Here is a 25330-nt window from a genome sequence, read left to right as displayed (position 1 = left end):
TTTTAGTTTACTGAAAATTTTTATTTGGATGTAAATGACGAAAACTATTGAGATAACAAACTACAACGGTCATGAGTTCAAGAATTTGTTCTTCGTTCCTCGTGAAAATACATTCTATCAGATACGAGGGAGAAAGGGTAAAGTTAGTTTGAGCGTTTATGAAGGAATGAAGAATGGAAAGTTTATACAAGCATACGATACAAACGGTAAGCGTGTTTCATTAGCTTTGTCAAAACTTACTAACATTCATTTTGACAGTGATTTTGACCTATATGAAGAAGAAAGTGAGTCAGAAGAATATGAACTGTTATGTGAAGCACAGCAATGGGAGGAGTTGCAATACTTTTGTAAGTGAGAACGTTTATTTTTACAGTAGTAAGGTGAAGTGGTTGGCGGCTTTATAAATATTTAAGGTTAAGTTGGTGTTTGTGTTTGTGTTGTAAAATATACGTTAACGGTTTTGTAAAGTGTCAAATTCACAAGTATTGCGTACGGAGGAACGCAGTGCCTCAGTACACGAGACTTGTATACTAACTCATACTATTATGGAAAACATTTGTAGAAAAGATAAAAGAGGTTATAGATATGGAGGTGAAAATGAATTGGTAGATTTGGCATTCTTAATACATAGCAAATCACCAGCAGCATATAGTGTTCTCTTGGAATTTTGTTTACCTTTTTCTACGCCTGTAACATTGTACAATAGGTTTCATGAAGACATAATGAATATGAAACAGTTTGTTAAACATGCTGAGCTCATTCCGCGAATGTTAGAAAGCATGAACTATCACGTAGAAAATACACCTGAATATGAATGGGCAATAGCAATAGATGCAGTTGCACTCTCTACCCGGTCCTCTAAAGACCAAAAAGGTCCTGTTGATGAAAATGGAGAAGAAATCAAATACTTATTCATATTTCTTGGTATGCCCCTAAATTTTGATGCGCCAAATGTTATATTACATGTTATAGAACATGCCAATGGGTTTGCAAGTGGAATTATCCACGAAATTGATGCAGCAATCGAAGAAATACGAAAGCACTTAAGAGTTAGAGTCATCATTACTGATGGAGATCCCGGATATGATAAGCATCAAGATGAATTTATTAATGAAATTTTGCAAGGTAATGATCCCGAAGAAATATTTAAAAGAGCTACTGCTATCTTAAAGAAAGGAGATCAAGTTGTATGGATTAATGATCTCATACATATGTCAAAACTTGAACGTACCAGATTACTCGATGCAACACTTAAGCTTTTAGTTCATCCATCTGATCTAAATACAATTGTTGATGTTAACAAGATCAGAGATGCAATCGAATTAGGTGATGCTCTTAATGATACTTCACCTCTGGGAAGGATAAAAGATAAATATCCGATCACAATATTTTCAATTAGAGCTGTAAAGGCGCTTCTAGAAAAAAACTATTATAATGAAGCATTATTCATAGCTCCACTTGCATTCTGGTATGAAAGCATACGAAATGAGGCATTTAATGCTGACACAAGATGTCAAATGATGTGGTTTGCATATCTGCTCTTGGTACATCATTGCATTCAAATGAGAGACCGTCACATTAAGACAAATCTTGGTGTTGTCAAAATAGACGGAAACATTTATCCGGTCTATTATATGGGAACTTGGGAAGTTGTAAAGCATCTTACAGCAACAATCATTTGTTTCCAATATTTTTTCAGTATTAATTCAACATTTTTCAATTTTTTCATTTGACAACCATGACGGAAGAACATTTGAATGGTTTACTTCGCGTCATGGCTCATTTTAAGTATGATTTGTCAACAACCGAAACATCTATTGCAGAATGTAATTTAACACTCAAAATTCATAAAAAATACGATATTGACTGGAAAACCCATTCACGTGACTATCAAGCTGGTATTACATTTGAAGACATTTACACAATGCATCAAGATTCACGTCAATATGAAATGTGCAAAGAATATGCATATGCCTTGTTATCCAAATGTGGATTTAGATATAATAGTAATTCCAGCGTTGATGTATTGCTTAGTTGGGTGAATGAAATTAATCAATTTCACTCAAAAATTTTAATGTCAACACATATATCAAATCCAATTTCAGCTTATAGTATTTTTTCACGTTTATCTGTCAAAAAAGATGTTTTTGACAACCCAACCAAAAAAAATCACGCAAGAAAGGATTACACGATTTAGATCCTCATAATGACAAATCTGATCCTCTTGAAAATGATCCATTATATGAAGAAAGCCATATTGCTCAATTATTCCCAGAAAATGTCATTTTACCATCAAATTTTGCCAAGAAGGCAAACAAATTCAGCGATTTTGAAACATACATTCATAATACATTAAGTAGATTTCATAACGGAATCACATATGAGAATCTAGAGTTTGCTATTCTAAATGCGAAACGTCATCCAAAACACATTGTTGATCTCATAAATAAAGGCAATTTTTCACAAATCTTAAGGAGTACACTTCGCACAATGACAATTGAAAACAAAGTGAATTATAGTCATGTAACCACACTCTACTTCGCTGCATAGCTCTCAAAATAGAGCTCCTTTATTATAACTATCATAAATTTCAAATCTCAGATTGAAATATTCGTTAAATGATAGTTCTTTTGTATATTTGTATACTATTTTGTTTGTATTAAACTTGTTTGTTATTTTTAGTCACAAATTATATTTTTTAAATTTAATTAAAGTAAAAATTCCTTTAATGGTAATGTTCGAACATTGATTACAAGTAAGGGTTTCGTTTTGCTAAAATTGTCACTTTTATAGCATATTTGTTTTTGGATGTTTTGCGAAACCAAAAAAAAAACTATGATATACAATGTGTGTGTAAAGAAAATACTTTATTAGGTCAGGTATGAGGGGCTTCCAGGGGCTGCGCCCCTTCTAGCCCTAAGAAATGGACACAAGACCCAAGAGGAGGACCGAACCCCAGCCGACCAGCCGGTGACAACAGTTTGACCGAGTAGTTTTTTGTGCTGAACAAAAAGTGTCATATAAACATCTGTCGAAAACCGCTTTTTAACTTCACTTAAAATGCCACGTAAGCTACGTAAGAATATACGTAAGAGGAAGAGAGCATTGAAACATCCAATAGTAAAACTGACACCACAACAACAGTTGCAACAACAAATGCTGAATGACCCCACTATGTTGCAACAAATGTCAAGCAACCCTATGCTTTTAAACCGAGTTCTTGGTGCACAGAGTGGAGGTTTAAGAGCGGCACTTTTAGCGAAAATGGCAGGCTATGGTGGAGCTGCAGACGGAACAGCTTATAACCCTCAAAGTCAAATGAATTTGAGTTCACTCAAAAATCAAATATCAGATGTCAAAAAGTCAAACATAGACATACAGAAGCAAATAAGTGAAAACGAAAAGAAACTAGAATATGACAGACACACAAAGAAACTCAATGAGTTAAACGTAGAGAAAAAGAAGAAAGAAGAACAACTGAAAGAACTAAGTACAGAGGAATATGCGAAAAAAGTGTCAGAAAAAGCAGCAGAAGTAGCAAAAATGGAACAAGATGTTGTAAATTTGAAAAACCATACTACTCAATATAAAGTACTGAAAGATGAAGAGATAAAACAAAAAGCCCTGAAGACATATATGGATAGCGATGAGTATAAAAAAGAAGTTGAAGCAAATGTAAAGGCAGAAAAACTTTTACAGTTGCAAAACCAAACCGTACAGTATGAAAACTTAGCACAAGAAAGTAAAAATAACGACGCAGCCATGCAAAAGGCAATGAAAAGCGCAGAATATATAAAAGCTAACAATGACTGGTTAGATGCCCAAGCCAACGCTAAAGCAGCCCAGCTTATAGGGTCAATAAGGACAAAAATACAAGCGGATGAAGACAGTTCAAATGAAGCTTTAACAAATGCTGACTTTAAGAACGCCTTCGAAGCTCTTCATAGTAAGGTGAAACTAGTGAACGACTTCTCATCTGGAAAGAAACTGAAGTCTGAAGGTTTCGACAAAGAGTTAAAAGAAGTAGCACAAAATCTGACGAAAATAACAGATGCAGCAACGAGACAGGCAGTTCAAAGTGCCTATGACGCCGTTAGAGCAACTGTTGTGGAAAGTCAAGAAAAAGAGTTACAACAGACCAAAACAGACCTAGTAAATGCTTTCTTAAAAACGAAAAGTCAGGTAGGACATTATGCTGCAGATGGAACATATGTGCCAGCTGGTGGAACTTATATACCAGCTGGTGGAACTTATATACTAGCTAGTGGAACCTATATACCACCAAACCCTCCAAGAGAAGCACCTGCACCAGGACTACCTAAAACATTTACATCGTCACATGGACACAGACACAGGCATGCACCAAAACCAGCACAACAACCAACAGTTCAAAATCCAACACAACAACCACCTCCACAACAACAACCACAACCAACACAACAACCAACAGTTCAAAACACTGCACCACAACCAACAGAGCAAAACACTGCACAGCAACAACCACAAACAGAGCAAGGACATAAAAGAAGTAGAGAACAAGGAAACCAAGATTTCTTAAAAATGCTTAAAGAAGACTATGGTTACCCAGATACTCTTGACTTTAGTGACAGATATAAAGAAGCTATTAGAAAGTTCAAGGAAGGAAATACTGACCCGAACCTATTTATCTTTATGGCTCAGCACCAAATGGGATATAATTTCAAACCTGGAAAATACAAGCTCGCTAAGGGATATGATTTAATAGCATATCATCCAAATGACATGACTGAATTTACTCCGAGATATTTGGTGTCAGAGCTAAATGACAATTCAACTCTCTTCATGAAACGCGTAAAAAATAGAGACGGAACGAAAGAAGAAAGGTTTATGAGTCCGGATGACTTAGATAGGGAACTTGTTAAAAACGGTCTCGGAATATATGAAATGCCAGCAGATGAGGTACAAGAAACTCCACAGGAAGAAGTTCAGATACAACCAGACATGGAAGAAATAGTTCAGCAACAACAACTAGAAGAGCCTGAAGGAAACGAACAAGTCCCTCCTTTGGAAACTAACTTCACAGAACTAGATGAAGATTTGGAACAGCCGAAAAATCTTGACCCTCAACAAGAGTATGAGGTGAATATGGAATCTTTCCAAGAGTCTAAGAAAAATTCGGCTGACATAGTAGAAGAATATCGAAAAATGTTTGCCGACATACAAAAGACTCCAACACCAGATGAAAATATTCAGCATAGAATGGAAGTACTGAAAGAAAATGTACGCAAATACAACAACCCTTTTTACTTACGACCATATAACGTTCAATCTTTGGCTGAACTCGGTGAAAATAAAAGGTTAAATTTCAACAAAACATATAGAAATGAAACATTGTTTAAAGTTCATTCAGAACCTAGCCAATATGGAAACAAACCTACTTTTGTTTCTGCAGACTATGGAACTACAATGAGATGGGGTCATAAAGCTAACCCGGATAGGTGGTTCATAAACTTACAACCACAATTCCAAGATGTTGTAGACGCAATGGAAATGAATGGTGAACCAGATTTAGCTGGTATTTTCAGCGCGGCTTTAATGCCATTGAAAGATATGAAAGATGCAGATATTTTGAACCAGTATGAAATGAACATGGCTGATGGAAATATAACACCTGACGTTCTAGAACATTTATCTCAAAGAACTACACAGAACCATAAAGATGGTATATTTGGTGAAGAGTTTAGAAAGAAAGTTAGGGAGACAGAAGGAAGAGAACCTATTGTACATGACCTTGCAAACGAAAGTTTACAAAATGTCATAAAAACTTACTTTGCAGACAATGAACCGAGAAGGGATGAATATTTAAGAAAACTCAAATGGACAGTACCAAATGAAATGTTAGTATTGAAAAACATGTTCCTTGACAAAATAAAACCAACTACAGAAATAAATGACGCAAGACTGAAACATTGGGTAAAAGCTTTCCCATTCACAAAAGATATTGTTGGTAACATGGAAAGAAAACCAGAATGGCTACAAAAACATATATTTGGAAACGAGCTTATTCCATATGGACAAGCTCTGTTTGAAGAGCTTGAACCGGAAACTCAGGAAAGAGTCATGCAAACAATACGCGAAGACTCAAATACAAACTATGACAAAATCTTTCTAGGATATAGGTTACCTGAGATGGGCGACCAGAGCCCAAAGGCAAAAAGGACATGGGAAATTTACAACATACTAGGTGAACATGAGGCAAAGATGCAACAACTTGAAGCAGAGGGCAAGTTACCAAAAGCGACCACCAAAGAAGAAGAGAAGAGTAGAACAAAGTGAAAGTAGTGAAGATGCAACTAGTGAAAGTAGTGGCAATGAAGGAAAAAGAAGAGTTAAAAACTCAGCCAGGAAGAAAGTAAAGCTTGGTCCGAGTGGGTTCTATTATGACACATAAATCCAACTATTCTATATTTTTACCCATATGAAATGTACGCCGCTCAGAATATAACGCCAACAGTTTTGGATGCCATGAACGGAAATGTTTCCGAATGGTATAACGAATGCGACAATGCCATTAGAAGGTCAGAAATAGTTCCTGGAACTTACGAATATACAACTGCTGTTTCTTATGGAAATGTAGGTGAGTTTGGAGAAGGTTCTTCAACAACAGTAGATATTGCTTGCGACAGGTTTCATATAATTTCTATTGACAACTCATTCTTATACGTGGAACAAGACATTGAAATAAAACCTTCTACCAAGTTGTCTGACAAGAAAGGTTGCAATGGAATTTTCTATGTCGGATACCAATATGCTCCAGAAGTTTTCATGGGATATAAGATATATTCTAACTCTGACTTAGTTCAAACAGTAACATGGGCAAACTATGAATGGTTCGCTTTGAGAAACTCAGTACAACCACAAGCTAGAGAACAAACAGACCAATATGCAACTATTGAGAAAATAAGAAGACTTGACCCTAACGTTCCAGGAGTTTATGTTGACCTTTCTGGTTCAGATGGAAATGCTGTCACTATAGATCCAAGGTGATGTGATTTTTGCATCCCTGGGATGGACGATACACCCAAAGTGTCACCTTTTTTGGGATAACATGAATTTGAAATATCATGAGAGTTCTGCAAACCATATGCACAATATCTATTCAGCCTGACTTCTTGTATATATGAGTTAGACTTCTTAAATATTGTGCTTGGGGCGATATAAGCATTTCCGAGATTACCATCGTGCTCTATAGTATGCTACTTCTCCCTGGTTCTAGCTCAGTTCCAAGGATATTGGCGTTCAAGGATTTGGCAAGGTCCTTCCGAAGTCTCTCATTCGATGAGAGATTTCGGAAGAATCTTGCCTTAAAGTACTCCAACTCTTGTTCTTTTGTTCCTAAATAGTGAGAAAAGTTATTTGACTACTTAAGGTAGAGATTATCCGAGGTCCCTCATTTGATGAGAGGCCTCGGATAATCTCTGCCTTAAAATTGTACACTTGTAGTCCATGAGAGTGTAAGTATACATTGATAGGACAGCTTTCTTCTGAAGTCTTAGATTTGATGAGAACCTCAGAAGAAAACTGTCCGATTTTATAGTAAAAGGAGTTTCAGGAGCTCCAAGGCTCCCTTTCGTAAGGATTAGGAGCTTTGGAGCTCCTGGTTCGTAGATGTGTTTCGCATCTTTCATCAGCAAAGGACATTTACCATCTGGGACTCTGTTGATGGAGACTCAGGAGCTCCAAAGCTCCCTTTAGTAAGGATTAGAAGTTTTGAAGCTCCTGGTTCGTAGACGTGTTTCGCATCTTTCATCAGAAGAGGCCCAAATGGTAAATAGCCTCTGCTGATGAGCTTCAGGAGCTCCAAGGCTCCCTCTCGTAACGATTAGGAGCTTTGTAGCTCCTGAAGGTAAGGTAGGATTGCTCTGATCTCTAATCAGTAGATGCCATGCCTCATTATGAACTCTACTGACAAGAGATCAAGAGCTCCAAGGACTCCCTTTTGAGTTAGTGGCGTTCTCACCATTTAGTAGGATTGCTGATCCTACTAATGAAGTGATCACTTAGTATACGTTTTGAATAAATTAAATTTTTTTTAGAATTTAGTATTTTTTATAGACATCACATGTATATTATAAATACATAAATATATTCTTTAATTCAAAAAATTCAATTCGGTTTTGGGATGGGTATCCCAGCCCCAAGTATTCAATTTTATTCAATTTTTAAAGAATTTTGGGTTGGGATGCCCAGACCAAAACAAGCTTTATATTTTGATATGTAGATACGTATGTGTGCATCATTGTTGTGTTATATATTATGTTTTTAATGAAAAAAAATCTGATTCAAAAAAAATTATCACTAATTAGTTGATAATATAAAGAAAAAATAGATAAATTGTATGTTTTGAGAGTATTTATCCACATTCACTCATATGAATTTCATTATATAGCGTCTTTTTACTCCCAAATTTATTTTGAATTATTGAAATCAAAGAAAAAAAATTAGAAAAATTTTTCGAAATTTTTATTTTCAAAAAAAATTTGGATTTTATATTGAAAACTGACACTGGGAGGACGATAGGGCTGGGATTGGAGATACCCCGCTCACTTGGGAAAAATACGGATCTATACTGTCACTAAAGTAAAACTGAAACTTAGAGTTCCTTTGTCATCTTTCCTCATCTTCAGGTTTTTAAGATACTTGCCAAACTGGGCAGGAAAAATTTCTATTGAACTTACTCCAAGCAAAAATAACTTAGTCATTGCACCAACGCAAGACCCATTCACTCTTACAGACGTAAAGGGAGCAAATCAAACGTCATTCGCCGAATTTTGCAAAGACAAAGTTGACTTAGACTTTGGTTTCTCAAACCTCAACACTGAAGTAAAGTATTATTTCAATGCTGCTGGAACTGCTTGGGACCCAGTTAGGTTCACATGCGAAAAATTTGAATGCAAGAGAATAGAAAGCAGACTTGCAGTCTATATGTTGGACCCAGATATTTCAAATGCTTTAGCTGCCAAATATATTGCAGTTCCACTTATGTTCCCTATACACCAAATATCTGTCAAAGACTTTGCAGGTGAAGTTGGAAACCAAAGTGCTGACCCAGGTGCAAGAACAGATATTGCCTTAACAACTGCAATGAAACATGCAGATACTATGTTTGTACTGTTCAGACGAACTATAAATGACTATTCTTGTTTCTACAACCCCGGTATTAAATATCATATAAACATAGATGGCAAATATTATCCAAGAGAAGAATATTCTACAGTTGAGGATATGAGGTCATACAACTTGACATTAGATGCTATGAACTTTAACAACAACTTCACAACAACCATTAACCCTGAAATGCAAAGTTCTATTATGCCATATGTGAAAGTATGGACCCATACAGGAAGTCAAAAAACTCAATATACAAATGGAGACCGTTCAAACTTTTGGCTTGGCATTCCATTTGCTGACTCAGAAGACTTTATGGGTGGTATTTCAACTGTTGGTACAGTTCAAATACAATATACTGGTGACAGAGACGGTCCAGATGAATTGAAAGCAAAGAAGTTTACAAAACCAATAGCACTTTTCACGGAAGATGCTCTTTTGAAGATTCGTTCGATGAAACCTGCTGGGGCTCCTCAGATTGGCATAACGACAGCTTCCATCGAGCAGATTTTGGCAGCAGGTCAGTAAGTTGTTCTTGAACTGACTTCTCTCCGTCAAATATTGACAGTACGCCAGTTTTGACATAAAATTGTATTATAAACTTTCCTTTAGAAATATCTGTAAGTTTTGAAGTTATATTTTTGTCTGCTTCAAGAACTTTCACCATTTCAGTTATACCAACTTTCTTTGCTTTATGAAAATATTTTGGTTCAGCAAAGACTGCTATTCTATAACATTTTCCATTGTTTGTGTAAAGAACTATTCTGTCAATGTATTTGTATTGTGTGTGTGTAAACTTTGTTCTGCTTCAATTCGAAGAGATATCCGAATACGTCCATCTTTTTATTCTAAGTAAAATGTCATTTCCGAAAAATAGAAGCGTAAGTGTTTCAAAAGGTTTAATGCGGTGGCAGATGTGAAGTTAAATTCACCAACTCAAACAAACAGTCAAAGTGTTATTGTCAATGTCAAAGAAAGAGATGTTGAAGTGGGGAAACCATACGAAGACCAAGATGGTATAACAATAGTTCCTGTAAAAGAACAACCAACATACCCTGAAGTTAGCAGAGACTTAAGTTCTGTTGCAGATATTCGAAATGACTACCAACAACTGAAAGACAAACTTCAAACTCAGGAGAAGATTTGTCAAGCTTTAGGTATAATGTTAAACTTGGTCGAACACAACCCTGTAAAAGTGAACTCATATGTCATTGCACCTCATGAAGTTTTGAAAAGACTATTGAAACTTTTGACAGAGGCAGACGATATAAACATCAAAGAAATAGAACCGACGTTAGTTGCTGTGGTGTTTCATATAATGTCATTGACAAGATATACGTTATGAAAGGAGGTGAAACGTTGAACTTAAAATATAGTTTTCCAGACGTTATAAAAATATTTGACGACCACAACATTCATTAAAATTTATTTGCTAAGTAAAAATGTCAAAACTTCTTGAAAGATGTTTGAAGAAAAATAATATAGACTTTATTTCATGTAAAGGACTTTACACACTTTTGAACGATATGAAAGACCCTGTTTTGTTTTTCGTGTAGACAAAGGAAAGTTCTATGTCTTTACAAAATATTTGAACTTCTTAGACAGAGAACTTCAAGAAACGCCATGTGAAAGTTTAGATGAAGTTCTTCTCACACTTTCAGAAAAACTTTTTAAATATATATAAATGGCAGAAGATATAATGGTTTATACTATTACGACTAAAAACCCTGAGTCATATAATTCTATAACAACAAACTTACAAAGTCCTCAAGGACGATATTGTAAACTAACCTTAAACACAATGACGACTAAAGCCTGTTTTGCTCTTTTGACACCAGAAGATTTTATTGTTGTGAATGGTAAAAAATACTCCTTTGAAGATACTTACTCAGATATACCACCAACAGGTTTTGTTGACTTATTTAATACTTTAAGTACGGTGTAACATGTGCTGCAACTAGAGAGGTTTCATTATGTTTGGATGTCCGACTGAGTTTACTATAAACAATATGAGCTATAATACAAAACTTATATCTGGTTTTACTACCAACAGTTTCCTATAACAGGAAAAGGTGTCATACAAGGAATGTCTATTCCATTGACTTTAAGCACACCTATTTTATATATTGTTTCAAACTTAGGTTCAAAGTGTTATTCGAATGTCGACAGAAACTACTATGACCAAAAGATACTTATGCGTATAAACAACACTTTCTCTGCTGGTTTGCCTATTGTTCATTCGAATGCAGAGTTTTCAGCTTTAGTAAACTCAAACACTTTAGCAAACATAAACTTAACCTTAGTTGACGCAAACTTTGTTCCTGTAAAACTTTTATGTCCTATGTATTTGTCAATGACGGCAGAAAGTTTCGAATTGGAAGATGCAACTGGTGAAAGTATTGTATTACAAGAACAACTTCAACAACAAATAGCTCAAGAACAACAAATGCAACAAATAGCTCAAGAACAACAAAGTCAAGAATAAAAAAAATATTTTTTTTATTTTTATAAAAATGTACAGAATAGATGTTTCAGATTTTTATGACTTCCAAGCATTCAGAAATATGTGTCCATTTAGAGACTATAACAAAGCAGTCGAGAATTTGAAACGTTTAGTCATTTATGTCGACTCTGCCCCAGAATGTTATGTTATGAAAGAATGGGATGTAGTCTTTAACAAACCAAGAGCAACAATAGTTTCAGAACAAGAATGTAAACAGAAACTTAAGAAAATAAAAGTCGTACAAGTTGGCATGAAGATGTTAGATGCTTGGGATATCTTATTGTCAAAGTTAGAAGATTTTTCAGTTCGAGGTATAAAGTTCTATACACCTTCTCCAAACTTCTATTCTATCTTCACTGGATATAAATACGAACAAGTAGAATGGAAAGAAAATATTATAGAAGCTTGGTTAGACCATGTCAAAGAAATTATATGCAATGGAAACGAAAGAGTCTATGAGTATATCTTATGTTGGTTTGCAAACATCTTACAACATCCAAGTGCTAAAAATGAAACTGCTCTCATTATAATTGGAAAACAAGGAACAGGTAAGAACACTTTCTTTACAGATATCTTATGCAAACTGTTAGAGGGCTATTCGAACCCTAATATGACAAACTTAGAAAACATCTGCGGTAAATTTAACTCTTCAATAGAGAATATGAAACTTATAGTTTGCAATGAACTTCAAAGTATAGATACAACAAAAGTTTTGAACTCAGATGCTTTGAAGAGTCTTATAACAGACAAAGTTGGAGTTGTTGAAAGAAAATATAAAGACCAAAGAGTTTGTGAAAATGTTGCAAATTTCGTTATGGTTTCAAACAATGCTGTTCCGATGAAGTTAGAAAGTTCTGACAGAAGATATGTAGTTGTCAGAACGTCAGATTCTCATATGCAAGATACAGAATATTTTGACGACTTAGCAGAAACTTTGACATCTGACTTTTACAACCACTTGTTCTCATATTTTATGACATTAGATATTTCAAAGTTCAATCCAAGACAAATTCCACATACCGAAGAGAGACAAACATTGTTAGAAGCAAACAAGAGTGTATATGAACTGTTCATAGATGAAACTGACTTTGAGTGTTTAGATGAAAGGTCATTGTACGATTCGTATAAACAGTATTGTCAAGAGTATGGTTATATGACAGCGTCTAAACGAACATTCTTGGCAAATGTCAAAAGTCTTTTAGATGTTCAGAATGGTGTATATACAAAGAAAAATTTTTCTGAGTAAATTTAAAAAAAATATTTTTTTATCCGATAGAAAAGATGACAAAATTCATCTCAGTAAACAAGTACATGTCAGGACTTAAAGAAGAACTAGACCCATTCACATATTTGAATGTTTACTTCTACCATTTTGAAAAGTCTTCATTCAGCAAAGTTTGGAACATCGAACCAGTTAAGTTTGCTATTGTGACTAAAAATGGTGCGAAATTTGAAGACTTAGACATAGAAGGTTTGTTAACAGTCAAAGAAAGTTTTGACAGAAGGTTCTCAAAACTCGAAGAAGGTAAAGCATACAAACTTGTTATACCTTATGAACCAAAGAAAGCAGACGACTATGAATATTATGAGTCTAAAGTTGTAGAAGTTCAAGGTAAATTGGGTAAAAAGATTTTAGAGTCTAAGCCAGTGTTTGCTCCTAAAGAGGAAGAGAACATTGACATTGACCCAGAAATGTTCTAAAAATAAAATTTTATTTTTACATGTCAAATTTCTTCTTCTCTGGCTCTGGTTCAGGTTCTTTCTTCTCTTCTTCTACTTTCTTTTCTTTCTTTCTCTCTTCTTCTTTTCTGGTGGAGTTATGTCAAACTTCTCAGAACCATATTTTTGTAAAAGTTCTTTGTCCTTTAATAGCTCTTCTATTCTGTTTTCTATTTCATCTTCAAGAACAGTGCATGTGTCTTCTTTGCATTCTAAGAACTTTTGTTGGACTTCATCTTTCCAATCGGCGTCATCTCTGTCAACAAGTCTGTCATTGACAAATTTTAAGACTGCTCTGCTTAATGTTTTATGGTTCTTGTCATATTCCCAGAAACAGAACTTTAGAACAAATTCACCTTTCTTGTTTACACTATGTAAGATTTTATGGTCGACAGATGTTTTGCTGTCGAAAAGTTTGTCTCGAATATAGATGGCGAAATCGCTAGACATTTTCTAAAAGATAAAAATTTTAATTTTTCTAAAAATATGTTAGAAAAAAAGTTTGCTGACATTGACAAAAAATTTGAGAATGTTTTAAATAAGAACAAGAGGAAGTTGGAAATGCTCAGATAAACCCATACATGACAAGTTCTTATTTGCTCAGAATGGTATAACAGGTCTAATTGCACCACCTGGGTCGGGTAAGACTTTCACTTATCTTAAAATGGCTGCACAACAACAAGAACTAGATGAGAAGAACCCATTCTATGAGTTAGTTGTCATTTGTAGTACTTCTGGTCAATTTGACCAAACCGTCAATTCGTTCAAAGATATTATAAAGAAGTCTAAGTTAGTATGTATAAAGGATACTGAGTTGTTAGATTGGATAAAGAAGTACCAAAGAAGAGTTTTGAAGTACAATGCTATAAATGAGTATATAAATTCGAAGTTTAAAGACCCAAATGAGGAAATGCAGAGATATTAGAGAAGAAACACTTCAGAAACAAACAGAAAGAGATAGAATACATTTCGAAGAAATTGCAATCTTACGATTGGAAAACGTACCCTCATAGGTGTCTTCTTATCTTAGATGATTTCGCCTCTCATCCTTTGTTAAAGAACAGAGAACAAGACATGTGTCGAATTCTTAAAGCTCAGACACTTTAACATTTCAGTTGTCATTTGTGTACAGACAGCAAAGAGTTTTAAGTAAGGATGTAAAGAGAATACTTACTGACATTGTACTTTTCCCCGGATTGTCCGAAGACGATTTCATGGAACTTATGAAAGAGTCCATGGCAGGTAAGTTTGACAGACATGAACTATGGGAGAAGTACAAAGTCATACAAGACCCTCATACTTCTTTCAGAATTCATATCTACGCAAACAAAGTTCAAATTGTAAAAAGTCAAGCGTAAAAATGTAAGTGTTTAGTCTTAGTCTGTTGTGGTTCTGCAGCTTTCGGTTCTTCTGGCTTTGGAATGGACTCGGTTGGTGGTACGTCGGACATTCGTTTGTGTCCTGTCGGATGGAAGAACTTTTCCTGTTGGAAGGAAAAACTTTTCCAGTTGTCGGGAAATTTTTTTCCTGTCGGAAGGAAAAATTTTTTCTGTCGTTCGACCAAAAAGTTCTCAATTTTCGAAAATTTGAATGGTTTACGGACGAACAACAGGAAAATTTTTTCCAGTTGTCGGGAAATTTTTTTCCAGTTGTCGGGAAATTTTTTTCCAGTTGTCGGGAAGAACTTGGAATGTCGGAAGGAAGGACTTGGAATGTCGGAAGGATTTGACAAGACAATTTACCTTATAGAGCTACCTGAGCCATCTGAAGTCAAGCGTAAAAATAAATGGTTCATCTACTCTACTTGTTTGAAGTTGTCAAAATACTCTGTTATTTTTTCTTTCAGTAGCGGCAAATCTTCTTTGAAGGTAAGTATTGTACAACCTTTAATATCATAGTGTGTTTGAGGTAACGTATCTTGAACTATTTGTTTCACATCTTCATTTGGTGTCATTGAAATCGGTAAGTTTTTCGCGATAGAACCAATTTCTGTCAGATTTGTAAATCTTAGCAAGGTCGTAAAAGCTTTTGTTGTTTCTTCTGACTAAATGCAACATAACCATATCTCTGTCTTCTTCATTTTCCATCTCTTCAGTATAAATCATATACTTATAGTTCTTTTCCTTTCCTTTTGGTACCGAACGTGGTATTCTTTTCTGAAGGCTTTTGTCTTTTGCTTCAATGACTTCATCTTTTGCTTGAAGTTTCTTTTCCATCTCTTCACGTTCTTGTCTGTGAATTTCATCTAACATCATGAAAATATAACAAGCGTAACGAGCTGAAGCCCATTGTGCCACATTATTTACGAGAAGTCTATGTACATACCAGCCTCTCAAACCGTTTGGCAATTTTTCACGATTTTCATAGAGTTTTGGCGACTGGGGTTTTTTACCTACTCGCTGTTCTTCACTGTTTTCAGAAAAAAGTATGTCTCGCTGTGCTTCGCTCAAAAGTTCTTGTGTGCTTTGGTTCCTAAACCAGTCTTTAGGAAGCTTAGTATCTGGAGCAAAACATGCTGTCAAAATACTTTGCATTTGGTACATATCGTCTTTGACCGAACGAATGAGACGTAACTGTTTGTTATATTGTATGTACTCATATTCTTCATTTATAGCTTCATGGACGATAGCAGTTGTTGTGTTCTCTGTTGTTGTCATATCTGTCCTTACATACAAAATAAAAAAAATATTTTATAAAAAACTAGCGTTATTTCCTGACTTTCACAAAAGACCAAAAATAAACGCTTTACATGTATTTTTCAGCAACTTCGTCAAATAATTTTATAGCTTTACCTATCTCATCTACTTCAAACGTTTCTTTACCTTTCGTGGGAGCACCATACATTTTCTCAAACTTTTCAAGTAGTTCTGTTTCTGCAGCTCTCATATCGTTAACGAACACAACCTTAACTCTATTGACTATACTGTCATATCTTTGAGTTATATTATATGTTCTTCCTATCTTATATCTTTTTGTATTGAAGTCCTTCGGTTTCTGAACGATGTAAAGTAAGCCTTCACTGCAACGTTCAGTATCGAATGAACCATATGTTATGAAGTTATATCCAACAACTGGGTCAATCCATAACAAAACTATTGGTATAAGACTTTTGTCTATAAGATATGCTCTTGTTCCATAGAATGCTACTGATATCATAAGCTCAGGATTTCTTGTCAAAATTTTCTGAGTTGAAGCAATTTTAACCCAGTCGAATGCTTTCTTTCCAGATGGAGATATAATGTCTGACAAAGAATATTTTTTGTATTTCTTTGAGTATCTTACGTTTAAATCACCTATTCGAACCACTTTGGTGTCATTGTCTATCTTTCTAACTGTTTCAAACTCAATGTTTGTCATTTTCTGTTCTTACATACAAGATAAAAAATATTTTTTTTAAAAAACTAACTTTATTTTTTCTATCTTGTATCTTAAGGAAATTCACGATTTTCATGTATAAAAGATATGATTTCATGAGTTTTTTTGACGAAGTGTTAAAGTTCTCTTCGTAAAAAAATAACAGTTATATAATGAAATTTGGTCATTTTTTCATGATTTCAGGGATTTTTTTGACGAAGTGTTAAAGTTCTCTTCGTAAAAAAATAACAGTTATATAATGAAATTTGGTCATTTTTTCACGATTTTAGGGTAGATGGTTTTTAGGTGTCACCAGGTCCCTCGGTCCCTCGGTCCCTCGGTCAACTAACATCTTTTTGAAAATGGTGACAACATGACATTTTGACAACAACACAGGAAATAAACTTCTTCGTATATGTTTTGTCATGATTTCATCGAAATGAGTGTATATGTTTTGTCAAGACTTCATCGAAATGAGTGTAAATGTTTTGTCAAGACTTCTTCATCGAAATGAGCGTAAATGTTTTGTCAAGACTTCATCGAAATGAGCGTAAATGTTTTGTCAAGACTTCATCGAAATGAGTGTAAATGAACCAAAAATATATTTTAGGTGAAGAGGTGCGATCTCACCTGTTTTTTCACCTGTTTTTTCACCTCTTGAATTTTCATGACTTCTTCGTACATGTTTTGTCAAGACTTCTTCGTACATGTTTTGTCAAGACTTCTTCGTACATGTTTTGTCAAGACTTCTTCATACATGTTTTGTCAAGACTTCTTCGTACATGTTTTGTCAAGACTTCTTCGTACATGTTTTGTCAAGACTTCTTCATCGTAATGAGCGTAAATCAGACAAAAATATATTTTAGGTGAAGAGGTGCGATCTCACCTGTTTTTTCACCTGTTTTTTCACCTCTTTTTTCACAAGCGTTTTACATGAATTGTACGATGTATATTTGAAATTCTAAACAATTTTGTGGCTTCTATTTCTTCTGTCAGTATGTCAAAAGTTTTCACAATATTGAATGTATCTTTATATTTCTTCTTGACATCTGAAAGAAGGAAATCGTCAGCTGTTGGATAGTTTTTGTTTAGAAATGTCAACATGTCCATTTTATCTTCTGCTGGCTTTTCTGCTTCTTTCTTTAAGTCTGCATAGTCGTTTCGCATACGTTCTATCTCTTTGACGGAGTAGTTATATTTCCTCATTGCTGCTTTACATTTTGAACATTGTGGGTTCATTTTTGCGTTATATTCTGAAACCTTACCTGCAAGTACAACTATAGCGTCAATGGTTTTCTTTAACTCAAAAGTTGCGGGTTTTATTTGTTCGTTCCATACTTTACCTCTTCTATCTTTATCTCTTATCTGCCATACACATTCAGCAACTAACGAAACAAAGTTGTCGTAGGTCTTAAATTCTTCAGATTTATATATGTCAGAGATGTTCTTATATACCATATCGCAGTCTTTGTCCATGACTTTGTGGTTGCAATGAAATCCAAGAAACTCATAGTTTACCTTACGAATGAACTTCTTTATTTCTACCGAGTCGGTTGCTTTGACTTCTATTTCATCGAATTCAGGAATAGTGAGCTTTTGTTGTTGTATTTCAGGAAGTTTAGGTAGATGGTCGATGAGGTCCTCCATTTCATAAAGATATTCTTCATTTGTTTCATCTTTTGCAGTGCAATCTAAATCTCCTTGGAGAAGTTCCTGCTTTATCTTCTGGATTTCTGTTTCGAAAGTATATGAAGAAGGAATGAAGCTTTTCATCTCTACTAACATAGATGTTGGGTTCATGACTAACGAGTTTGGTGCTGTTGTTGCTAACATGTTCTTACAATAAAAATAAAAAATATTTTTTTAAAAAAACTAACTTTATTTTTTATTTCGGGAAAATTCATGAGTTTTGGTTGAAAAATACGGTGAACCAAAAGTGGCTCGACCTCAAAACAAGCATTTTGTGAAGAATATACCAACCGCCAGAATTTCGACGGTTGCTTTTTATACAAAATTCAACGGGTGAAAGAATACGAAGATGAAGTCTTGACAAAACATGTACGATGAAGTCTTGACAAAACATTTACGATGAAACCTTGACAAAACATATACGATGAAACCTTGACAAAAACATATACGATGAAACCTTGACAAAAACATATACGATGAAACCTTGACAAAACATTTACGATGAAACCTTGACAAAAACATATACGATGAAACCTTGACAAAACATTTACGATGAAGAAGTCATGAAAATTCAACAGGTGAAAAAACAGGTGAAAAAGGGGGTGAGATCGCACCTCTTCACCTAAACTTTATTTTTGGGTCCTTTACGCTCATTACGATGAAGAAGTCTTGACAAAACATTTACGATGAAACCTTGACAAAAACATATACGATGAAACCTTGACAAAACATATACGATGAAACCTTGACAAAAACATATACGAAGAAGTCTTGACAAAACATTTACGAAGAAGTCATGACAAAACATTTACGATGAAGAAGTCATGAAAATTCAACAGGTGAAAAAACAGGTGAAAAAGGAGGTGAGATCGCACCTCTTCACCTAAACTTTATTTTTGGGTCCTTTACGCTCATTACGATGAAGAAGTCTTGACAAAACATATACGATGAAACCTTGACAAAAACATATACGATGAAACCTTGACAAAACATATACGATGAAACCTTGACAAAACATATACGAAGAAGTCTTGACAAAACATTTACGATGAAACCTTGACAAAACATGTACGATGAAACCTTGACAAAAACATGTACGATGAAATCATGACAAAAACATATACGAAGAAGTCTTGACAAAACATGTACGAAGAAGTCTTGACAAAACATTTACGATGAAACCTTGACAAAACATGTACGATGAAACCTTGACAAAAACATGTACGATGAAATCATGACAAAAACATATACGAAGAAATCATGACAAAAACATTGACGAAGAAGTCTTGACAAAACATTGACGAAGAAGTCTTGACAAAACAAGCATTTTGTGAAGAATATACCAACCGCCGGAAAACAGCGGGTTGCTTTTTATACAAAATTCAACGGGTGACAAAACATTTACGATGAAGTCATGACAAAACATTTACGATGAAATCATGACAAAACATATACGATGAAGTTTATTTCCTGGACTGTTGTCAAAATGTCATGTTGTCACCATTTTCAAAAAGATGTTAGTTGACCGAGGGACCGAGGGACCCCTTCAGTAAACATCTCATTTTAACTCACTTTTTTTCTATCTTAAGGAAATTCATGACAAATTCAACGGGTGAAAAAACAGGTGAGAAAAGAGGTGAGATCTCACCTCTTCACCTAAATTATATTTTTCAATACTTTTTCAGCACTTTTCCGTAGTTATATATGAAAGACAATTCGAGATAAAAGTCATAGTACAATGGTATTATATGCTGCACACCATTTGTTGTGAACCAAACTTGAAAGTCAGAGAAACTGTTTACTAGGTGGTTCGTAGAATTTAGAAGCAAAGTCATAAACGTCCTTACCAATACATAGAAAACTATTGTTGCTTGAACTGAAACTTGCATGACACATAACATTTTGAGGGTCAAACACATTTCTATAAACTGTCAAATCTGCTGGTGGAAGTATAAATTGAATGGACCATCTGGTGGTAATGGTTCGTTCTGGTTTAGTAACCGAAGAAATTGTGCCCAAGAACGTTTGTCTACTCCCCAAAATAAAAACTCTGTATCTCTTGGAGGGTTAATTTCAATCTTTTGAAATGAAACGGTGGAGTTCATCTTGTCATATTCTAGTTTCAGATAGTATGTTCCATTTAGTAAAGAGTCGTAATTTTCTTGAAATTCCCAATAGTATTTGTTTATTTGAGTTTGAAAGTCATTTAGAGTTTTCTCAAGACTTTCGTCTGAACGAACTGTAAAGATCCTCATTTCATCAAATTTGTCTATAAGACCATCAGAACCTTTATACTGCCCATGAAAATATACTGCGAACATAATGCGTTAGTTCTATTTGAAAACAAAACTCTTCAAATCCTATTGCCTTTGCATCTGAAGGACTTTGAAGCCAACGAATTGGATAGTCAAACCTGTAAGCTCGGGATGAAATTTCTTCATCTGAAATAGTCATACCAGCATTTGTAAAGATATAGTCTAACGGTTTTGTATCTGCTACTTTTGTTCTTTGTTTTTCAACCTGAAGCATTTAATATATGTAAAAATATATGGTTTTAAAATGGTATGCCATTTCATATTTCTCATCTAACAAACAAGTTTCCCAACGGTCTTCTCCAACAAACTCAGCGTACATTTTTATAAAAATAAAAAAATATTTTTTTCTTTACTTTACATAACCGCCTGCTGCCATAAGTCTTTGACGCCAACCCATACCAGCTAATGAAGGTTGACTTGGTTTTAGTTTGGAAAACTAAACTTTGGTTTTGGTTTATCTTCAGTTTTTGGTTCTCTTCTTCTATCGGTTTTTCGTCACTTTTTGGTTCCTCTGACTTTACTTCACTTGCAGGAACAGTTGTGTCGTCAACATCTTCATAAATATCATATGCCATTGTTTTTGTTTTCCTTTCAACTTTTTGTGTTTGTTGTAAAGTTTAGAATATTTCGACTCTAAGTCAATGAGATGTTCTATAATGAACTGTTGGTCAGTGAAGTAAACTTTTCCATCTGTTGTCTCGAAAGCTCCTTCAGACTTCAATATTTTATTTGTGAGAGTCTGTTTCTTTTTGAGATACTAGCCGTTCCATTTTTATGAAAAGTGACTTTGTAGTTAGGGTTTGTATTTCCAGATGGCACTTTCTATTATTGAATTTTTTCTTCATCTGTAAGTTCTTTGACGGTTTTGACAATGGTTCTGAACTTTTTGTTTGTGGTGTCAAATTACCGTTTCAACTTCTTCGGTCATTTCATCTCAGTAAAAAAATTTAGTTTGGTTTGTTTTCAACTGGTTGTTTAGTGTTTTTTAAGTCGGTCTAAAACTTCCTGAGGTATAGGAAGAACTTGACAAACACGTTGTGTAACTGCTGGAAGCGACAATCCATCTTGAACCCATTTGTCTCAATGCTGTATTGTTCATTTCATCTCAGTAAAAAACTTTACATTCCCACGTTTGAGGCGGTTGAGGTTGGTTATTGTTTACCATTGTTGTGCATGGTTATATCCTCTGTTAAAGAATCTTTCACCTTGGTCCATATAGTGTCTGCTTGGTTATAGTAGTCATTTGCTTTGTTATAATAGTTTCCTGCTTGTCTTCCCTACATTGTCCATCCATCCTTGAACTTTTCTCTTGTTTCAGGATTTGGAATAAGATTTGTTGCATCTCGTGCTACATCAACCTTTCTGTACAGTTTGTATAATAGGTTGTGCTTTCTCTTTCAGTATACTAATGTACTCAAATCTTCCTTCAACTCCAAATACACCTCTGGCTATTGTTCCATGCGGGCAAAAATCTGGATGCAACTCCTGCTAACGCGCCAAATAAACCCATTTCTTATAGGATAAAAAATGACGAATCCAAACAAGGACCCCTATGTTTCTCAAGCGACAAAGAAAGCACTCATGGTAAAAATCTTTAGTTCAACAAAGCTTGGTTTATGGATTCTTGGAAACATTCCGAGGTATAGAGAAGATGACCACCATACTGGCTAATATTTGTCGGTCAAACACAAGATACTGTGAAGCATACATTACAGTCCAAAAATATTTTAGATATCTTAGCAGCTTTGACAATATTATGTTGACAAATACCATCCAACAAAACTGACATCTGACTGTGAAAGTCTTCTTCAAATCAGACGATATTAAAAACTAATCTGCGTTTCAAAAAATGTAAACCAATATTTCATTGTCGACCAAAACCATTCTGCTCTTGGTGTCATTGACGGTTGTATAAAAATGTTAAGAGACTTAAACCAACCACAAGGTGGTGAAGCAAATGAAATGTCATATGACGACAAATATAGACACTTCTCCATGGCAAAATGAGACAAGTTTTAAATATTTACAATAACCGTAAACAAAAAGGTTTGGGAAACCACTCCCCCGAAGAAATGAAAAACAACCCTGACTTAGAGAAAGACTATATATTTAATAATTTAGTCAAAAGAGACAAACAAGAAAGAATGCCGGGCTTCAAACTTCAGAAAGGTGACAAAGTAAAAATAGAAATACCTAAACGCGACCCATATGAAAATACTATTGACTATGACAACAATGGGAACCGACAGGTACTCACATTCGTGTTCGTAAAAATAGAAGAAAGTATACAAGAGAATATTATGAAGTTTTAGGCAAACATGGCAAAATGTAGAGACTGCAAGCAGAAGATAAAACTACTATTGTCAGACCTCGTTTCAAACTTGTCAAAGTTCAAGGTGGTATACTTTCAAAGACAGTTCCTAACAAATATAAGACAACTCCTGACGAATATGCTAAAGAAGTTGAAAATGACGACTAAGCAATTCTATACCATGCGTAAACTGTCATGTAAGGTGGCATGTAGTCTTTACTTTGTCCCGTTGTTTGCGTATATCCTGAAACGAAATGTGTATGGTTTCCTTCTCCCTGAGTGTCACTCCAGTAACAATTTATAGCAAACTTAACGTCGTCTTTAACATCATATCCTTTACCTTTTGTCATTCCTGACCAATCCCAATATCTATGCTTATGCCAACCTGCTTGAGATGTACTTAAATCTATGTAGTGACTGTGCGCAGGTAAGTTTTCACCTGAAATCGTTTTACTTCCACCTGTTTCCTTTGAAGAGTTTGCACAATACAAAAACCTGTCGACTATTTGTTCCCATGCACCAACACCAAACATTACTTGAGGACCTCTTGCTTCCATAGATGTATAAATAGAACCTACTGGGTTCATTAAATCAAACATATGAGATATTATAGGATTGTCTCTTTTGAACTTAAAATATAGTGCAACTATTTCAGGTTTCTTCTGGTTTAAGTCAGAATATTTTTTATAATATAATCTTATGTTTTCAGGGTAGGTAAAATCTTGACTATAATATTTATTTCTGTCATCTTCATAATAGTATACTATTCTCGTTTTTTCTATTGCATTATATCTTTTATATCTATAAAAATCTAAATATAATGTTAGCTTTTGTTCATCTACATGTGGTGTTCTGTTGTCATCTCCATAGTCATAATAGTATGGTGCTGGAGCTGGGTCAGGCAATGTCATATCTGTCATTTCATAAACTCGGAAATATTTCTTTTGTTCGTCTCCATATAAGTTTAAGTAGCAGTTGTTGTCTAATGGAACTTTAACTTGTGTACCATCGTTCTTTTTATAGCTTACATACATTTCATTGTTATTTTTCGGAATGAGTTTATACCGTATACCATTTTTTAAGGAATGTACAAACTGCCATCTAAAATATTTGTTTTCTTCATTGAAAGAAAAGTCACCAACAATAGTTTCAATATTTTTTGTTCCAACTAAACTTTGGTATATTTCATTGACATATGTTTTATCTGCTTTATTTTCAAGGCTAACGTTTAAGTCTGTTATTTCAGAAGATGTATGTGTATGTCCAACGGCACTTTTCCTGTTTAAGGTTTCTTGTAAGTTTGCAATATTTGCAATGGTATGTGTATGTCCAACGTCACTTTTCCTGTTTAAGGTTTCTCGTAAGTTTGTTATTTCAGATATAGTATGTGTATGTCCAACGGCACTTTTCCTGTTTAAGGTTTCTTGTAAGTTTGTAATATCAGATATAGAATGTGTATGTCCAACGGCACTTTTTCTGTTTAAGGTTTCTTGTAAGTTTGTAATATCAGATATAGAATGTGTATGAGTCTTATCTGCTTTTGTCTCTAATGTTTCCTTAAGACTTGGTATTTGGTTAATATAATGTATATGAGTCTTTTTAGAATATTCGTTTTCAGCTCTTGTCACTTCACTTGACATTTTATTGTCAACATATGTTTTGTCTGCTAGTTCAGGATGAGTATGTTCTTTTGTTGCATAAGCTTTGTTAGCTCTTTCTTCTTCTTTTGCTATTGCATCGTCTACATATTCTTTGTCAGCTTTGTTGCCAACATCTGCTTTCAAAAGAAGTTCATTTATAGGTTTCTCGTTTAAAGTTCCTTTTGTTGGATTTATACAGACAGTATGGTTCTTATTGTCTTGAAACAGAAACTCATCTGTCATTGGGTTTAATGTCAGTTTTAAGTTTCCTTCTTTCAATGACTCAGATATCTTAGAATAGTTTGAAAAGTTTGTTGTGTTCTTATTTAGAGCTTGTATAATGAGTTGTCGGTTGTGTTGTATTTCTCTCATAGACGCTGTTTCATTTGACATTTTTATTCTAGATAAAATATGCTTTCAATAGAAAAAGAAAATTCAAGAGTTGCTACAACTAAACCATTAGATGAACTTTTTACGAATGTCGGTCAAAAGTTTGAGACAGAGACCGTAAAGCATGAAGGCTATCGTTTTGACTACCCGTTAAGATGGTTAAGAGACCCATCTGTCACAAAAGCTATTGGCTTTCGTAGAATGAAGTTCATTTCAGAAGCCATACATGGTTTCCCATTTACAGTCGGTTTTGAAGTTCGAT

General features: G+C 34.5%; 12 protein-coding genes and 3 pseudogenes across 15 annotated transcripts, besides 3 other annotated features; 10 read left to right on the top strand and 5 right to left on the bottom strand.

The window, feature by feature from the left end:
• Positions 1 to 518: part of a mobile genetic element that runs on past the window's edge.
• On the top strand, positions 35 to 355 carry TVAGG3_0449000 (uncharacterized protein; the record flags this gene model as incomplete). Its single annotated transcript, XM_001290827.1, has 1 exon — positions 35 to 355. The coding sequence occupies one exon, from the start codon at positions 35 to 37 to the stop codon at positions 353 to 355; it is 321 nt and encodes a 106-aa protein (XP_001290828.1).
• A 249-nt stretch (positions 519 to 767) lies between the features above and the next one.
• TVAGG3_0448980 (uncharacterized protein) lies at positions 768 to 1295 on the top strand (the record flags this gene model as incomplete). The annotated part of the gene is made up of 1 exon (XM_001290826.1): positions 768 to 1295. A coding segment is annotated over one exon (528 nt), but the record flags the coding sequence as incomplete, so codon positions are not given.
• A 1765-nt stretch (positions 1296 to 3060) lies between these two features.
• TVAGG3_0448970 (protein of unknown function, DUF4106 family) lies at positions 3061 to 4084 on the top strand (the record flags this gene model as incomplete). The annotated part of the gene is made up of 1 exon (XM_051234539.1): positions 3061 to 4084. A coding segment is annotated over one exon (1024 nt), but the record flags the coding sequence as incomplete, so codon positions are not given.
• Positions 4085 to 4339: 255 nt separating this feature from the next.
• TVAGG3_0448960 (protein of unknown function, DUF4106 family) lies at positions 4340 to 4558 on the top strand (the record flags this gene model as incomplete). Its single annotated transcript, XM_051234538.1, has 1 exon — positions 4340 to 4558. One exon carries the CDS (start codon positions 4340 to 4342, stop codon positions 4556 to 4558), a length of 219 nt encoding a protein of 72 aa, XP_051104268.1.
• A 2-nt stretch (positions 4559 to 4560) lies between these two features.
• On the top strand, positions 4561 to 5034 carry TVAGG3_0448950 (protein of unknown function, DUF4106 family; the record flags this gene model as incomplete). Its single annotated transcript, XM_051234537.1, has 1 exon — positions 4561 to 5034. A coding segment is annotated over one exon (474 nt), but the record flags the coding sequence as incomplete, so codon positions are not given.
• A 489-nt stretch (positions 5035 to 5523) lies between these two features.
• On the top strand, positions 5524 to 6315 carry TVAGG3_0448940 (protein of unknown function, DUF4106 family; the record flags this gene model as incomplete). Its single annotated transcript, XM_051234536.1, has 1 exon — positions 5524 to 6315. The coding sequence occupies one exon, from the start codon at positions 5524 to 5526 to the stop codon at positions 6313 to 6315; it is 792 nt and encodes a 263-aa protein (XP_051104266.1).
• Positions 6316 to 7010: 695 nt separating this feature from the next.
• Positions 7011 to 8608: a mobile genetic element.
• On the bottom strand, positions 7416 to 7667 carry TVAGG3_0448930 (uncharacterized protein; the record flags this gene model as incomplete). Its single annotated transcript, XM_051234535.1, has 1 exon — positions 7416 to 7667. One exon carries the CDS (start codon positions 7665 to 7667, stop codon positions 7416 to 7418), a length of 252 nt encoding a protein of 83 aa, XP_051104265.1.
• Positions 8609 to 8622: 14 nt separating the features above from the next.
• Positions 8623 to 24636: a mobile genetic element.
• On the top strand, positions 9022 to 9657 carry TVAGG3_0448910 (protein of unknown function, DUF4106 family; the record flags this gene model as incomplete). The annotated part of the gene is made up of 1 exon (XM_051234534.1): positions 9022 to 9657. A coding segment is annotated over one exon (636 nt), but the record flags the coding sequence as incomplete, so codon positions are not given.
• On the top strand, positions 10832 to 11632 carry TVAGG3_0448900 (annotated as a pseudogene). Its single transcript has one exon. A coding segment is annotated over exon 1 (801 nt).
• TVAGG3_0448890 (uncharacterized protein) lies at positions 11901 to 12772 on the top strand (the record flags this gene model as incomplete). The annotated part of the gene is made up of 1 exon (XM_051234533.1): positions 11901 to 12772. A coding segment is annotated over one exon (872 nt), but the record flags the coding sequence as incomplete, so codon positions are not given.
• TVAGG3_0448880 (protein of unknown function, DUF4108 family) lies at positions 12932 to 13275 on the top strand (the record flags this gene model as incomplete). The annotated part of the gene is made up of 1 exon (XM_051234532.1): positions 12932 to 13275. A coding segment is annotated over one exon (344 nt), but the record flags the coding sequence as incomplete, so codon positions are not given.
• Positions 13368 to 13729, bottom strand: TVAGG3_0448870 (annotated as a pseudogene). The gene has a single exon. A coding segment is annotated over exon 1 (362 nt).
• Positions 15165 to 15585, bottom strand: TVAGG3_0448860 (annotated as a pseudogene). The gene has a single exon. A coding segment is annotated over exon 1 (421 nt).
• TVAGG3_0448850 (organellar and viral DNA polymerase type B) lies at positions 17642 to 18370 on the bottom strand (the record flags this gene model as incomplete). The annotated part of the gene is made up of 1 exon (XM_051234531.1): positions 17642 to 18370. One exon carries the CDS (start codon positions 18368 to 18370, stop codon positions 17642 to 17644), a length of 729 nt encoding a protein of 242 aa, XP_051104261.1.
• On the bottom strand, positions 23203 to 23949 carry TVAGG3_0448840 (phage tail repeat-like family; the record flags this gene model as incomplete). The annotated part of the gene is made up of 1 exon (XM_051234530.1): positions 23203 to 23949. One exon carries the CDS (start codon positions 23947 to 23949, stop codon positions 23203 to 23205), a length of 747 nt encoding a protein of 248 aa, XP_051104260.1.
• Positions 24637 to 25330: the final 694 nt, after the last annotated feature.

The sequence above is a fragment of the Trichomonas vaginalis genome, chromosome V (genome assembly GCF_026262505.1).
Source record: "Trichomonas vaginalis G3 chromosome V, whole genome shotgun sequence".
NCBI lineage: Eukaryota > Parabasalia > Trichomonadida > Trichomonadidae > Trichomonas > Trichomonas vaginalis.
This window is presented reverse-complemented; position numbering and strand designations above follow the sequence as displayed.